The sequence below is a fragment of the Oncorhynchus keta genome, chromosome 9 (assembly GCF_023373465.1).
Source record: "Oncorhynchus keta strain PuntledgeMale-10-30-2019 chromosome 9, Oket_V2, whole genome shotgun sequence".
NCBI lineage: Eukaryota > Metazoa > Chordata > Actinopteri > Salmoniformes > Salmonidae > Oncorhynchus > Oncorhynchus keta.
Window position 1 is genome coordinate 17519113 of NC_068429.1, and position 17500 is coordinate 17536612.

General features: G+C 52.4%; 1 protein-coding gene and 2 long non-coding RNA genes across 3 annotated transcripts in view; all 3 read right to left on the minus strand.

Annotated features, from left to right (window-relative positions):
• The window catches only part of garnl3 (GTPase activating Rap/RanGAP domain like 3), a 243644-nt gene that overhangs the window by 69549 nt on the left and 156595 nt on the right, over positions 1-17500 (minus strand). Inside the window, exons 17-19 of the mRNA XM_052525397.1 lie at positions 15710-15784; positions 15481-15595; positions 1163-1267 (exon numbers count right to left, since the gene is read on the minus strand). Of these exons, the coding sequence (XP_052381357.1) occupies positions 1163-1267; positions 15481-15595; positions 15710-15784 (295 nt within the window). The remainder of the gene's footprint in view (positions 1-1162; positions 1268-15480; positions 15596-15709; positions 15785-17500) is intronic.
• LOC127931766 (uncharacterized) lies at positions 5210-6955 on the minus strand. The gene is made up of 3 exons (XR_008142856.1): positions 6686-6955; positions 5737-6376; positions 5210-5488 (listed from the first exon to the last, which is right to left on the minus strand). It is a non-coding gene; the product is annotated as an uncharacterized LOC127931766 (long non-coding RNA).
• Positions 8946-13145, minus strand: LOC127931769 (uncharacterized). The gene is made up of 3 exons (XR_008142860.1): positions 13089-13145; positions 12071-12184; positions 8946-8990 (listed from the first exon to the last, which is right to left on the minus strand). It is a non-coding gene; the product is annotated as an uncharacterized LOC127931769 (long non-coding RNA).

Here is a 17500-nt window from a genome sequence, read left to right on the forward strand (position 1 = left end):
AAACAGTAGAAATGAAATGAAAGACAGTATGGAGGAATGGAGATACAGTAGAAATGAAATGAAAGACAGTATGGAGGAATGGAGATACAGTAGAAATGAAATGAAAGACAGTATGGAGGAATGGAGATACAGTAGAAATGAAATGAAAGACAGTATGGAGGAATGGAGATACAGTAGAAATGAAATGAAAGACAGTATGGAGGAATGGAGATACAGTAGAAATGAAATGAAAGACAGTATGGAGGAATGGAGATACAGTAGAAATGAAATGAAAGACAGTATGGAGGAATGGAGATACAGTAGAAATGAAATGAAAGACAGTATGGAGGAATGGAGATACAGTAGAAATGAAATGAAAGACAGTATGGAGGAATGGAGATACAGTAGAAATGAAATGAAAGACAGTATGGAGGAATGGAGATACAGTAGAAATGAAATGAAAGACAGTATGGAGGAATGGAGATACAGTAGAAATGAAATGAAAGACAGTATGGAGGAATGGAGATACAGTAGAAATGAAATGAAAGACAGTATGGAGGAATGGAGAAACAGTAGAAATGAAATGAAAGACAGTATGGAGGAATGGAGAAACAGTAGAAATGAAATGAAAGACAGTATGGAGGAATGGAGATACAGTAGAAATGAAATGAAAGACAGTATGGAGGAATGGAGAAACAGTAGAAATGAAATGAAAGACAGTATGGAGGAATGGAGAAACAGTAGAAATGAAATGAAAGACAGTATGGAGGAATGGAGATACAGTAGAAATGAAATGAAAATGGAGACAGTATGGAAAGAATGGAGAATGGACAGTAGAAATGAAATGAAAGACAGTATGGAGGAATGGAGAAACAGTAGAAATGAAATGAAAGACAGTATGGAGGAATGGAGATACAGTAGAAATGAAATGAAAGACAGTATGGAGGAATGGAGAGTAGAAATGAAATGAAAGACAGTATGGAGGAATGGAGAATAGAAATGAAATGAAAGACAGTATGGAGGAATGGAGATACAGTAGAAATGAAATGAAAGACAGTATGGAGGAATGGAGAAACAGTAGAAATGAAATGAAAGACAGTATGGAGGAATGGAGAAACAGTAGAAATGAAATGAAAGACAGTATGGAGGAAAGCTGTTCAGTCTAACTAAGGATAGTACCCACCTTTGTCAGCCCTGGTGATGAGGAGGTCCTGAGGCTCTACAACGTGTATCTGTTTCACCACCATAGTCTTATCAAACACCTGCACTGGGGGCAGGACCTGGGCATCTACAAACACAACACCATAATAGTCTTATCACACACCTGCACTGTGGACAGGACCTGTTATCTACAAACACAACACCATAATAGTCTTATCACACACCTGCACTGTGGACAGGACCTGTTATCTACAAACACAACACCATAATAGTCTTATCACACACCTGCACTGGGGGCAGGACCTGTTATCTACAAACACAACACCATAATAGTCTTATCACACACCTGCACTGTGGACAGGACCTGTTATCTACAAACACAACACCATAATAGTCTTATCACACACCTGCACTGGGGGCAGGACCTGTTATCTACAAACACAACACCATAATAGTCTTATCACACACCTGCACTGTGGACAGGACCTGTTATCTACAAACACAACACCATAATAGTCTTATCACACACCTGCACTGGGGACAGGACCTGTTATCTACAAACACAACACCATAATAGTCTTATCACACACCTGCACTGGGGACAGGACCTGTTATCTACAAACACAACACCATAATAGTCTTATCACACACCTGCACTGTGGACAGGACCTGTTATCTACAAACACAACACCATAATAGTCTTATCACACACCTGCACTGGGGACAGGACCTGTTATCTACAAACACAACACCATAATAGTCTTATCACACACCTGCACTGGGGACAGGACCTGTTATCTACAAACACAACACCATAATAGTCTTATCACACACCTGCACTGGGGGCAGGACCTGTTATCTACAAACACAACACCATAATAGTCTTATCACACACCTGCACTGGGGACAGGACCTGTTATCTACAAACACAACACCATAATAGTCTTATCACACACCTGCACTGTGGACAGGACCTGTTATCTACAAACACAACACCATAATAGTCTTATCACACACCTGCACTGGGGGCAGGACCTGTTATCTACAAACACAACACCATAATAGTCTTATCACACACCTGCACTGTGGACAGGACCTGTTATCTACAAACACAACACCATAATAGTCTTATCACACACCTGCACTGGGGACAGGACCTGTTATCTACAAACACAACACCATACTAGTCTTATCACACACCTGCACTGGGGACAGGACCTGTTATCTACAAACACAACACCATAATAGTCTTATCACACACCTGCACTGGGGACAGGACCTGGGCATCTACAAACACAACACCATAATAGTCTTATCACACACCTGCACTGTGGACAGGACCTGTTATCTACAAACACAACACCATAATAGTCTTATCACACACCTGCACTGGGGGCAGGACCTGTTATCTACAAACACAACACCATAATAGTCTTATCACACACCTGCACTGGGGACAGGACCTGTTATCTACAAACACAACACCATAATAGTCTTATCACACACCTGCACTGGGGACAGGACCTGTTATCTACAAACACAACACAATAATAGTCTTATCACACACCTGCACTGTGGACAGGACCTGTTATCTACAAACACAACACCATAATAGTCTTATCACACACCTGCACTGGGGGCAGGACCTGTTATCTACAAACACAACACCATAATAGTCTTATCACACACCTGCACTGGGGACAGGACCTGTTATCTACAAACACAACACCATAATAGTCTTATCACACACCTGCACTGGGGACAGGACCTGTTATCTACAAACACAACACCATAATAGTCTTATCACACACCTGCACTGTGGACAGGACCTGGGCATCTACAAACACAACACCATAATAGTCTTATCACACACCTGCACTGTGGACAGGACCTGTTATCTACAAACACAACACCATAATAGTCTTATCACACACCTGCACTGTGGACAGGACCTGTTATCTACAAACACAACACCATAATAGTCTTATCACACACCTGCACTGGGGACAGGACCTGTTATCTACAAACACAACACCATAATAGTCTTATCACACACCTGCACTGGGGGCAGGACCTGTTATCTACAAACACAACACCATAATAGTCTTATCACACACCTGCACTGGGGACAGGACCTGGGCATCTACAAACACAACACCATAATAGTCTTATCACACACCTGCACTGTGGACAGGACCTGTTATCTACAAACACAACACCATAATAGTCTTATCACACACCTGCACTGGGGACAGGACCTGTTATCTACAAACACAACACCATAATAGTCTTATCACACACCTGCACTGGGGGCAGGACCTGTTATCTACAAACACAACACCATAATAGTCTTATCACACACCTGCACTGGGGACAGGACCTGTTATCTACAAACACAACACCATAATAGTCTTATCACACACCTGCACTGTGGACAGGACCTGTTATCTACAAACACAACACCATAATAGTCTTATCACACACCTGCACTGTGGACAGGACCTGTTATCTACAAACACAACACCATAATAGTCTTATCACACACCTGCACTGTGGACAGGACCTGTTATCTACAAACACAACACCATAATAGTCTTATCACACACCTGCACTGGGGGCAGGACCTGTTATCTACAAACACAACACCATAATAGTCTTATCACACACCTGCACTGGGGACAGGACCTGTTATCTACAAACACAACACCATAATAGTCTTATCACACACCTGCACTGGGGACAGGACCTGTTATCTACAAACACAACACCATAATAGTCTTATCACACACCTGCACTGTGGACAGGACCTGTTATCTACAAACACAACACCATAATAGTCTTATCACACACCTGCACTGGGGGCAGGACCTGTTATCTACAAACACAACACCATAATAGTCTTATCACACACCTGCACTGGGGGCAGGACCTGTTATCTACAAACACAACACCATAATAGTCTTATCACACACCTGCACTGGGGACAGGACCTGTTATCTACAAACACAACACCATAATAGTCTTATCACACACCTGCACTGGGGACAGGACCTGTTATCTACAAACACAACACCATAATAGTCTTATCACACACCTGCACTGGGGGCAGGACCTGTTATCTACAAACACAACACCATAATAGTCTTATCACACACCTGCACTGTGGACAGGACCTGTTATCTACAAACACAACACCATAATAGTCTTATCACACACCTGCACTGGGGGCAGGACCTGTTATCTACAAACACAACACCATAATAGTCTTATCACACACCTGCACTGGGGGCAGGACCTGTTATCTACAAACACAACACCATAATAGTCTTATCACACACCTGCACTGGGGGCAGGACCTGGGCATCTACAAACACAACACCATAATAGTCTTATCACACACCTGCACTGTGGACAGGACCTGTTATCTACAAACACAACACCATAATAGTCTTATCACACACCTGCACTGGGGACAGGACCTGGGCATCTACAAACACAACACCATAATAGTCTTATCACACACCTGCACTGGGGGCAGGACCTGTTATCTACAAACACAACACCATAATAGTCTTATCACACACCTGCACTGTGGACAGGACCTGTTATCTACAAACACAACACCATAATAGTCTTATCACACACCTGCACTGGGGACAGGACCTGTTATCTACAAACACAACACCATAATAGTCTTATCACACACCTGCACTGTGGACAGGACCTGTTATCTACAAACACAACACCATAATAGTCTTATCACACACCTGCACTGGGGGCAGGACCTGTTATCTACAAACACAACACCATAATAGTCTTATCACACACCTGCACTGGGGGCAGGACCTGTTATCTACAAACACAACACCATAATAGTCTTATCACACACCTGCACTGGGGGCAGGACCTGGGCATCTACAATCTACAATAATACAAACACTGATATTGTTGCTGCAATAATGAAACCATTGGCTGATATAGTTGGCTGAGAGGTGATGTAGCACTGAATGGGGAGAGTTGAGTATGTTACACTCACCTGGGTTTGAAAGAAGTGGATCAACAGCTGAAATATAGGGACATTATAACAGTAAGAATTTGACTTTCAGATTACAATTACATCAATGCTGATTGAATCATTGACATCGCTGCTGCTCCAGTTACAACTGTTCTCCCTGCGGCTATGGAACCCTGACCTGTTCACCGGACGTGCTACCTGTTCCTGACCTGTTCACCAGACGTGCTACCTGTTCCTGACCTGTTCACCAGACGTGCTACCTGTCCCTGACCTGTTCACCAGACGTGCTACCTGTCCCTGACCTGTTCACCGGACGTGCTACCTGTTCCTGACCTGTTCACCAGACATGCTACCTGTCCCTGACCTGTTCACCAGACGTGCTACCTGTCCCTGACCTGTTCACCAGACGTGCTACCTGTCCCTGACCTGTTCACCAGACGTGCTACCTGTCCCTGACCTGTTCACCGGACGTGCTACCTGTCCCTGACCTGTTCACCGGACATGCTACCTGTCCCAGACCTGTTCACCAGACGTGCTACCTGTCCCTGACCTGTTCACCGGACGTGCTACCTGTCCCTGACCTGTTCACCAGACGTGCTACCTGTCCCTGACCTGTTCACCAGACGTGCTACCTGTCCCTGACCTGTTCACCGGACGTGCTACCTGTTCCTGACCTGTTCACCAGACATGCTACCTGTCCCTGACCTGTTCACCAGACGTGCTACCTGTCCCTGACCTGTTCACCAGACGTGCTACCTGTCCCTGACCTGTTCACCGGACGTGCTACCTGTCCCTGACCTGTTCACCAGACATGCTACCTGTCCCTGACCTGTTCACCGGACGTGCTACCTGTTCCTGACCTGTTCACCAGACGTGCTACCTGTCCCTGACCTGTTCACCAGACGTGCTACCTGTCCCTGACCTGTTCACCGGACGTGCTACCTGTCCCTGACCTGTTCACCGGACATGCTACCTGTCCCAGACCTGTTCACCAGACGTGCTACCTGTCCCTGACCTGTTCACCGGACGTGCTACCTGTCCCAGACCTGTTCACCAGACGTGCTACCTGTCCCTGACCTGTTCACCGGACGTGCTACCTGTCCCTGACCTGTTCACCGGACATGCTACCTGTCCCAGACCTGTTCACCAGACGTGCTACCTGTCCCTGACCTGTTCACCGGACGTGCTACCTGTCCCAGACCTGTTCACCAGACGTGCTACCTGTCCCTGACCTGTTCACCGGACGTGCTACCTGTCCCAGACCTGTTCACCGGACGTGCTACCTGTCCCTGACCTGTTCACCGGACGTGCTACCTGACCTGTTCACCGGACGTGCTACCTGTCCCTGACCTGTTCACCAGACGTGCTACCTTGTCCCTGACCTGTTCACCAGACGTGCTACCTGTCCCTGACCTGTTCACCGGACGTGCTACCTGTCCCTGACCTGTTCACCGGACATCTACCTGTCCCAGACCTGTTCACCAGACGTGCTACCTGTCCCTGACCTGTTCCCACCTGTTCACGTGCTACCTGTCCCTGACCTGTTCACCGGACGTGCTACCTGTCCCTGACCTGTTCACCGGACATGCTACCTGTCCCAGACCTGTTCACCAGACGTGCTACCTGTCCCTGACCTGTTCACCGGACGTGCTACCTGTCCCAGACCTGTTCACCAGACGTGCTACCTGTCCCTGACCTGTTCACCGGACGTGCTACCTGTCCCAGACCTGTTCACCGGACGTGCTACCTGTCCCTGACCTGTTCACCGGACGTGCTACCTGTCCCTGACCTGTTCACCGGACGTGCTACCTGTCCCTGACCTGTTCACCAGACGTGCTACCTGTCCCTGACCTGTTCACCGGACGTGCTACCTGTCCCTGACCTGTTCACCGGACGTGCTACCTGTCCCTGACCTGTTCACCGGACATGCTACCTGTCCCTGACCTGTTCAGCGGACGTGCTACCTGTCCCTGACCTGTTCACCGGACGTGCTACCTGTCCCTGACCTGTTCACCAGACGTGCTACCTGTCCCTGACCTGTTCACCGGACGTGCTACCTGTCCCTGACCTGTTCACCAGACATGCTACCTGTCCCTGACCTGTTCACCGGACGTGCTACCTGTTCCTGACCTGTTCACCATGACCTGTTCACCAGACGTGCTACCTGTCCCTGACCTGTTCACCGGACGTGCTACCTGTCCCTGACCTGTTCACCGGACATGCTACCTGTCCCAGACCTGTTCACCAGACGTGCTACCTGTCCCTGACCTGTTCACCGGACATGCTACCTGTCCCAGACCTGTTCACCAGACGTGCTACCTGTCCCTGACCTGTTCACCGGACGTGCTACCTGTCCCTGACCTGTTCACCGGACATGCTACCTGTCCCAGACCTGTTCACCAGACGTGCTACCTGTCCCTGACCTGTTCACCGGACGTGCTACCTGTCCCAGACCTGTTCACCAGACGTGCTACCTGTCCCTGACCTGTTCACCGGACGTGCTACCTGTTCCTGACCTGTTCACCGGACGTGCTACCTGTCCCTGACCTGTTCACCGGACGTGCTACCTGTCCCTGACCTGTTCCCGGACGTGACCTGTTCCTGTTCACCAGACGTGCTACCTTGTCCCTGACCTGTTCAGACGTGCTACCTGTCCCTGACCTGTTCACCGGACGTGCCCTACCTGTCCCTGACCTGTTCACCGGACATGCTACCTGTCCCTGACCTGTTCACCTGTTCACCTGTTCACCGGACGTGCTACCTGTCCCTGACCTGTTCACCTGACGTGCTACCTGTCCCAGACCTGTTCACCGGACGTGCTACCTGTCCCTGACCTGTTCACCGGACGTGCTACCTGTCCCTGACCTGTTCACCTGCTCCTGTCCCAGACCTGTTCACCGGACGTGCTACCTGTCCCTGACCTGTTCACCGGACGTGCTACCTGTCCCTGACCTGTTCACCGGACGTGCTACCTCTCCCAGACATGTTCACCGGACGTGCTACCTGTCCCTGACCTGTTCACCGGACGTGCTACCTGTCCCTGACCTGTTCACCGGACGTGCTACCTGTCCCAGACCTGTTCACCGGACGTGCTACCTGTCGCTGACCTGTTCACCGTGCTACCTGTCCCTGACCTGTTCACCGGACGTGCTACCTGTCCCTGACCTGTTCACCGGACGTGCTACCTGTCCCTGACCTGTTCACCGGACGTGCTACCTGTCCCTGACCTGTTCACCAGACGTGCTACCCTGTCCCTGACCTGTTCACCGGACGTGCTACCTGTCCCTGACCTGTTCACCAGACGTGCTACCTGTCCCTGACCTGTTCACCGGACGTGCTACCTGTCCCTGACCTGTTCACCGGACGTGCTACCTGTCCCTGACCTGTTCACCGGACGTGCTACCTGTCCCTGACCTGTTCACCGGACGTGCTACCTGTCCCTGACCTGTTCACCAGACGTGCTACCTGTCCCTGACCTGTTCACCAGACGTGCTACCTGTCCCTGACCTGTTCACCGGACGTGCTACCTGTCCCTGACCTGTTCACCGGACGTGCTACCTGTCCCTGACCTGTTCACCGGACATGCTACCTGTCCCTGACGTGCTACCTGTCCCTGACCTGTTCACCGGACGTGCTACCTGTCCCTGACCTGTTCACCGGACGTGCTACCTGTCCCAGACCTGTTCACCGGACGTGCTACCTGTCCCTGACCTGTTCACCGGACGTGCTACCTGTCCCTGACCTGTTCACCGGACGTGCTACCTGTCCCAGACCTGTTCACCGGACGTGCTACCTGTCCCTGACCTGTTCACCGGACGTGCTACCTGTCCCTGACCTGTTCACCGGACGTGCTACCTGTCCCAGACCTGTTCACCGGACGTGCTACCTGTCCCTGACCTGTTCACCGGACGTGCTACCTGTCCCTGACCTGTTCACCGGACGTGCTACCTGTCCCAGACCTGTTCACCGGACGTGCTACCTGTGCTGACCTGTCCCGGACGTGACCTGTTCCTGTTCACCGGACGTGCTACCTGTCCCTGACCTGTTCACCTGCTACCTGTCCCTGACCTGTTCACCAGACGTGCTACCTGTCCCTGACCTGTTCACTAGACGTGCTACCTGTCCCTGACCTGTTCACCTGTCCCTGACCTGTTCACCGGACGTGCTACCTGTCCCTGACCTGTCCCTGACCTGTTCACCAGACGTGCTACCTGTCCCTGACCTGTTCACCAGACGTGCTACCTGTCCCTGACCTGTTCACCGGACATGCTACCTGTCCCTGACCTGTTCACCGGACGTGCTACCTGTCCCTGACCTGTTCACCGGACATGCTACCTGTCCCTGACCTGTTCAGCGGACGTGCTACCTGTCCCTGACCTGTTCACCGGACGTGCTACCTGTCCCTGACCTGTTCACCAGACGTGCTACCTGTCCCTGACCTGTTCACCGGACGTGCTACCTGTCCCTGACCTGTTCACCGGACGTGCTACCTGTCCCTGACCTGTTCACCAGACGTGCTACCTGTCCCTGACCTGTTCACCGGACGTGCTACCTGTCCCTGACCTGTTCACCGGACGTGCTACCTGTCCCTGACCTGTTCACCGGACGTGCTACCTGTCCCAGACCTGTTCACCGGACGTGCTACCTGTCCCTGACCTGTTCACCGGACGTGCTACCTGTCCCTGACCTGTTCACCGGACGTGCTACCTGTCCCAGACCTGTTCACCGGACGTGCTACCTGTGCTGACCTGTTCACCGGACGTGCTCCTGTCCCTGACCTGTTCACCGGACGTGCTACCTGTCCCTGACCTGTTCACCAGACGTGCTACCTGACCTGTTCACCAGACGTGCTACCTGTCCCTGACCTGTTCACCGGACGTGCTACCTGTCCCAGACCTGTTCACCAGACGTGCTACCTGTCCCTGACCTGTTCACCAGGACGTGCTTCCTGACCTGTTCACCGTCCCTGACCTGTTCACCGGACGTGCTACCTGTCCCTGACCTGTTCACCGGACGTGCTACCTGTCCCTGACCTGTTCACCAGACGTGCTACCTGTCCCTGACCTGTTCACCAGACGTGCTACCTGTCCCTGACCTGTTCACCGGACATGCTACCTGTCCCTGACCTGTTCAACGGACGTGCTACCTGTCCCTGACCTGTTCACCGGACATGCTACCTGTCCCTGACCTGTTCACGGACGTGCTACCTGTCCCTGACCTGTTCACCAGACGTGCTACCTGTCCCAGACCTGTTCACCGGACGTGCTACCTGTCCCTGACCTGTTCACCGGACGTGCTACCTGTCCCTGACCTGTTCACCGTGCTACCTGTCCCAGACCTGTTCACCGGACGTCCCTGTCCCTGACCTGTTCACCTGTCCCTGACCTGTTCACCGGACGTGCTACCTGTCCCAGACCTGTTCACCGGACGTGCTACCTGTCCCTGACCTGTTCACCGGACGTGCTACCTGTCCCTGACCTGTTCACCGGACGTGCTACCTGTCCCAGACCTGTTCACCGGACGTGCTACCTGTCACCGGACGTGCTGACCTGTTCACCTGGACGTGCTACCTGTCCCTGACCTGTTCACCGGACGTGCTACCTGTCCCTGACCTGTTCACCAGACGTGCTACCTGTCCCTGACCTGTTCACCAGACGTGCCCTACCTGTCCCGTGACCTGTCCCTCCTGTTCACGGACGTGCTACCTGTCCCTGACCTGTTCACCAGGACGTGCTACCTGTCCCTGACCTGTTCACCGGACGTGCTACCTGTCCCTGACCTGTTCACCGGACGTGCTACCTGTCCCTGACCTGTTCACCGGACGTGCTACCTGTACCTGTTGTCCCTGACCTGTTCACCGGTGCTACCTGTCCCTGACGTCCCTGACCTGTTCACCTGTCCCCCTGACCTGTTCACCGGACGTGCTACCTGTCCCTGACCTGTTCACCGGCTACGTGTCCCTGACCTGTCCCTGACCTGTTCACCTACCTGACGTGCTACCTGTCCCTGACCTGTTCACCGGACGTGCTACCTGTCCCTGACCTGTTCACCAGACGTGCTACCTGTCCCTGACCTGTTCACCAGACGGACCTGTCCCTGCTACCGGACGTGTCCCCTGACCTGTTCACCAGACGTGCTACCTGTCCCTGACCTGTTCACCAGACGTGCTACCTGTCCCAGACCTGTTCACCGGACGTGCTACCTGTCCCTGACCTGTTCACCGGACGTGCTACCTGTCCCTGACCTGTTCACCTGACGTGCTACCTGTCCCTGACCTGTTCACCGTCCCTGACCTGTTCACCGGACGTGCTACCTGTCCCTGACCTGTTCACCAGACGTGCTACGGACGTCCTGTCCCAGACCTGTTCACCTGTCCCTGACCTGTTCACCGGACGTCCATGCTACCTGTCCCTGACCTGTTCACCGGACGTGCTACCTGTCCCTGACCTGTTCACCAGACATGCTACCTGTCCCTGACCTGTTCACCAGACGTGCTACCTGTCCCTGACCTGTTCACCAGACGTGCTACCTGTCCCTGACCTGTTCACCGGACGTGCTACCTGTCCCTGACCTGTTCACCAGACGTGCTACCTGTCCCTGACCTGTTCACCGGACGTGCTACCTGTCCCTGACCTGTTCACCGGACGTGCTACCTGTCCCTGACCTGTTCACCGGACATGCTACCTGTCCCAGACCTGTTCACCAGACGTGCTACCTGTCCCTGACCTGTTCACCGGACGTGCTACCTGTCCCTGACCTGTTCACCAGACGTGCTACCTGTCCCTGACCTGTTCACCAGACGTGCTACCTGTCCCTGACCTGTTCACCGGACGTGCTTGTCCCTGACCTGTTCACCAGACGTGCTACCTGTCCCTGACCTGTTCACCGGACGTGCTGTTCACCTGTCCCCCTGACCTGTTCACCGGACGTGCTACCTGTCCCAGACCTGTTCACCGGACGTGCTACCTGTCCCTGACCTGTTCACCGGACGTGCTACCTTGTCCCTGACCTGTTCACCGGACGTGCTACCTGTCCCTGACCTGTTCACCGGACGTGCTACCTGTCCCTAGACCTGTTCACCGGACGTGCTACCTGTCCCTGACCTGTTCACCGACGTGTCCTGTCCCTGACCTGTTCACCGGACGTGCTACCTGTCCCTGACCTGTTCACCGGACGTGCTACCCTGTTCACCAGACGTGTCCCTGACCTGTTCACCGGACGTGCTACGTGCTACCTGTTCACCGTCTACCTGACCTGTTCACCGGACGTGCTACCTGTCCCTGACCTGTTCACCAGACGTGCTACCTGTCCCTGACCTGTTCACCAGACGTGCTACCTGTCCCTGACCTGTTCACCGGACCTGTTCACTAGACGTGCTACCTGTCACCTGACCTGTCCCACCTGTTCACCGACGTGCTACCTGTCCCTGACCTGTTCACCGGACGTGCTACCTGTCCCTGACCTCCCTGACCTGTCCCTGACCTGTTCACCAGACGTGCTACCTTGTCCCTGACCTGTTCAACAGACGTGCTACCTGTCCCTGACCTGTTCACCGGACGTGCTACCTGTCCCTGACCTGTTCACCGGACGTGCTACCTGTCCCTGACCTGTTCACCGGACATGCTACCTGTCCCTGACCTGTTCAGCGGACGTGCACCTGTCCCTGACCTGTTCACCGGACGTGCTACCTGTCCCTGACCTGTTCACCAGACTGCTACCTGTCCCTGACCTCACCAGACGTGCTACCTGTCCCTGACCTGTTCACCGGACGTGCTACCTGTCCCTGACCTGTTCACCGGACGTGCTACCTGTCCCTGACCTGTTCACCAGACGTGCTACCTGTCCCAGACCTGTTCACCGGACGTGCTACCTGTCCCTGACCTGTTCACCGGACGTGCTACCTTGTCCCTGACCTGTTCACCTGACGTGCTACCTGTCCCAGACCTGTTCACCAGACGTGCTACCCTGTCCCTGACCTGTTCACCGGACGTGCTACCTGTCCCTGACCTGTTCACCAGACGTGCTACCTGTCCCTGACCTGTTCACCGGACGTGCTACCTGTTCCTGACCTGTTCACCAGACGTGCTACCTGTCCCTGACCTGTTCACCAGACGTGCTACCTTCCCCTGACCTGTTCACCGGACGTGCCACCTGTTCCTGACCTGTTCACCAGACATGCTACCTGTCCCTGACCTGTTCACCAGACGTGCTACCTGTCCCTGACCTGTTCACCAGGACGTGCTACCTGTCCCTGACCTGTTCACCGGACGTGCTACCTTCCCTGACCTGTTCACCAGACGTTTCCCAGACCTGTTCACCGGACGTGCTACCTGTCCCTGACCTGTTCACCGGACGTGCTACCTGTCCCTGACCTGTTCACCGGAATGTCCCAGACCTGTTCACCAGACGTGCTACCTGGACCTGTTCACCGGACGTGCTACCTGTCCCAGACCTGTTCAAACCTGTCCCTGACCTGTTCACCGGACGTGCTACCTGTCCCTGACCTGTTCACCGGACGTGCTACCTGTCCCAGACCTGTTCACCAGACGTGCTACCTGTCCCTGACCTGTTCACCGGACGTGCTACCTGTCCCAGACCTGTTCACCAGAGTGCTACCTACCTGTTCAAAACCTGTCAACCTGTTCACCGGACGTTATTCCCTGATGTTCACTGGAGCTACCTGTCCACCTGTTCACCGAACCTGTCCCAGACCTGTTCACCGGACGTGCTACCTGTCCCTGACCTGTTCACCGGACGTGCTACCTGTCCCTGACCTGTTCACCGGACGTGCTACCTGTCCCAGACCTGTTCACCGGACGTGCTACCTCCCTGACCTGTTCACCGACGTGCTACCTGTCCCTGACCTGTTCACCGGACGTGCTACCTGTCCCAGACCTGTTCACCGGACGTGCTACCTGTCGCTGACCTGTTCACCGGACGTGCTACCTGTCCCTGACCTGTTCACCGGACGTGCTACCTGTCCCTGACCTGTTCACCGGACGTGCTACCTGTCCCTGACCTGTTCACCAGACGTGCTACCTGTCCCTGACCTGTTCACCAGACGTGCTACCTGTCCCTGACCTGTTCACCAGACGTGATACCTGTCCCTGACCTGTTCACCGGACGTGCTACCTGTCCCTGACCTGTTCACCGGACGTGCTACCTGTCCCTGACCTGTTCACCGGACGTGCTACCTGTCCCTGACCTGTTCACCAGACGTGCTACCTTGTCCCTGACCTGTTCACCAGACGTGCTACCTGTCCCTGACCTGTTCACCGGACGTGCTACCTGTCCCTGACCTGTTCACCGGACGGTACCTGTTCACCGGACACCTGTCCCTGACCTGTTCAGCGGACGTGCTACCTGTCCTGACCTGTTCACCGGACGTGCTACCTGTCCCTGACCTGTTCACCAGACGTGCTACCTGTCCCTGACCTGTTCACCAGACGTGCTACCTGTCCCTGACCTGTTCACCGGACGTGCTACCTGTCCCTGACCTGTTCACCGGACGTGCTACCTGTCCCTGACCTGTTCACCGGACGTGCTACCTGTCCCAGACCTGTTCAAACCTCCCTGACCTGTTCACCGGACGTGCTCCTTTCCCTGACCTGTTCACACGGCCCTGTCCCAGACCTGTTCACCAGACGTGCTACCCTGTCCCTGACCTGTTCACCGGACGTGCTACCTGTCCCAGACCTGTTCACCAGACGTGCTACCTTGTCTCTGACCTGTTCACCAGACGTGCTACCTTGTCTCTGACCTGTTCACCGGACGTGCTACCTGTCCCTGACCTGTTCACCGGACGTGCTACCTTGTCCCTGACCTGCTGTTTTCGACTCTCTCTACCGCACCTGCTGTCTCTAACTCTGAATGATCGGCTATGAAAAGTCAACTGTTGTTTACTCCTGAGGTGCTGACTTGTTGCACCCTCTACAACCACTGTGATTATTATTATCTGACCCTGCTGGTCATCTATGAACGTTTCAACATCTTGGCCATGTTCTGTTATCATCTCCACCCGGCACAGCCAGAAGAGGACTGGCCACCCAGTCCTGCCTTTCTAGGGAGTTTTTCCTAGCCACCATGCGTCTACATCTGCATTGCTTGCTGTTTGGGGTTTTATGCTGGGTTTCTGTACAGCACTTCATGACATCGGCTGATGTAAAAAGGGCTTTATAAATACATTTGATTGATTGATTGATATTCATGGCTAAGTGATAATTGAATAATGCATAGGACAGTGATAATAAAACACAATCCACTTTATTCATGAAGCACTTCCATTTTAAATCCTCAAAGTGTGTGTGTGTGTGTGATGACCTCACCATCTATCATCATGACCCCTGCTGCTTCCGTGGCGACCAGCAGAGACTGACCCCAGGAGTCAGCACACACTGTCTCATAGGGAAACGTACTGCAGAATGACTGGGACTCCCACGGCTGTAACACACACACACACACACAATTCTGAGGATGCAAGGAAAACACAACAGGTATAACAACAGGCCTGTATGGTATGGTCACGCTACAGTATGGAGGGTTCAGTTAAATCACCTCTTTTCTACACAGGCCTGTAGTGACCAGACTGGTTGGGGCGTCTCCTCTGACGATGGTCTTCAGCTTTAGTGCCTGGACAACAGGGAGAGAGTCGTAGAGACTGTGTGAGTGTGTGTGTAAAATATAGAGAGAAAGAGAGAGAGAAAGAGAGAGAGGTAGAGAAATAGAGAGCGAGAGGTGAGAAAGAAAGAGAGACAGACAGACAGAGAGAGAAATAGAGAGAGAGAGATAAAGAGAGAGAGAGGTAGAGAAAGAGAAATAAAGAGAGAGAGGTGAGAGAGAGAGACAGACAGACAGAGAGAGAAATAGAGAGAGAGATAAAGAGAGAGAGAGATGGCCTTTTATGCCATCAAAAGGAACATAAAATTTGACATACCAATTAGGATCTGGCTAAAAATACTTGAATCAGTTATAGAACCCAATGCCCTTTATGGTTGTGAGGTCTGGGGTCTGCTCCCCAATCAAGAATTCACAAAATGGGACAAACTCCAAATTGAGACTCCCCATGCAGAATTATTTTTCTGCAAAAATATCCTCCATGTACAGTGTAAAACATCAAATAATGCAGAGGACAATTAGGCTGATACCTGCTTATTATCAACATCCAGAAAAGAGACGGTCAATTCTACAACCACCTAAAAGGAAGTGATTCCCAAACCTTCTATAACAAAGTCATCACCTACAGTATAATTTGCATTGTGTGCCCCCCCAATCCCTCTTTTATGCTGCTGCTACTCTCTGTTTATCATATATGCATAGTCACTTTAACTATACATTCATGTACATACTACCTCAATTGGCCCGACCAACCAGTGCTCCCGCACATTGGCCAACCGGGCAATCTGCATTGTGTCCCACCACCCACCAACCCCTCTTTTACTCTACTGCTACTCTCTGTTCATCATATATGCATAGTCACACCATATCTACATGTAAATACTACCTCAATCAGCCCAACTAACCGGTGCCTGTATGTAGCCCCTCTACTTTTATAGCCTCATTACTGTATATAGCCTGTCTTTTTACTGTTGTTTTATTTCTTTACTTACCTATTGTTCACCTAATACTTTTTTTGCACTGTTGGTTAGAGCCTGTAAGTAAACAGTTCACTGTTGTATTCGGTGCACATGACAAATAAACTTTGATTTGATTTGATTATTTAAAAAAACATTTCTCCCCAATTTCGTGTTTTCCTATTGGTAGTTACAGTCTTGTCTCATCGCTGCAACTTCCCGTACAGACTCAGGAGAGGCGAAGGTCGAGAGCCGTGCGTCCTCCAAAACACGACCCAACCGAGCCGCACTGCTTCTTGACACAATGCCCACTTAACCCGGAAGCCAGCCGCACCAATGTGTCGGAGGAAACACCGTACACCTGGCGACCGTGTCAACGTGCATGTGCCTGGCCCGGCACAGGAGTTGCTAGACCGCGATGGGACAAGGACAACCCTGCCGGCAAAACCCTCCCCTAACCCGGACGACACTGGGCCAATTGTGCACCGCCCCATGGGTCTCCCGGTCGTGTCCGGCTGCGACAGAGCCTGGCCTCAAACCAGGATCTCTAGAGGCACAGCTAGCAAGTGCGATACAATGCCTGTGACTGGCCCTAAACAGAGAGTACACCGTGGCAGAATACCTGTCCACTGTGACTGGCCCTAAACAGAGAGTACACCGTGGCAGAATACCTGTCCACTGTGACTGGCCCTAAACAGAGAGTACACCGTGGCAGAATACCTGACCACTGTGACTGGCCCTAAACAGAGAGTACACCGTGGCAGAATACCTGACC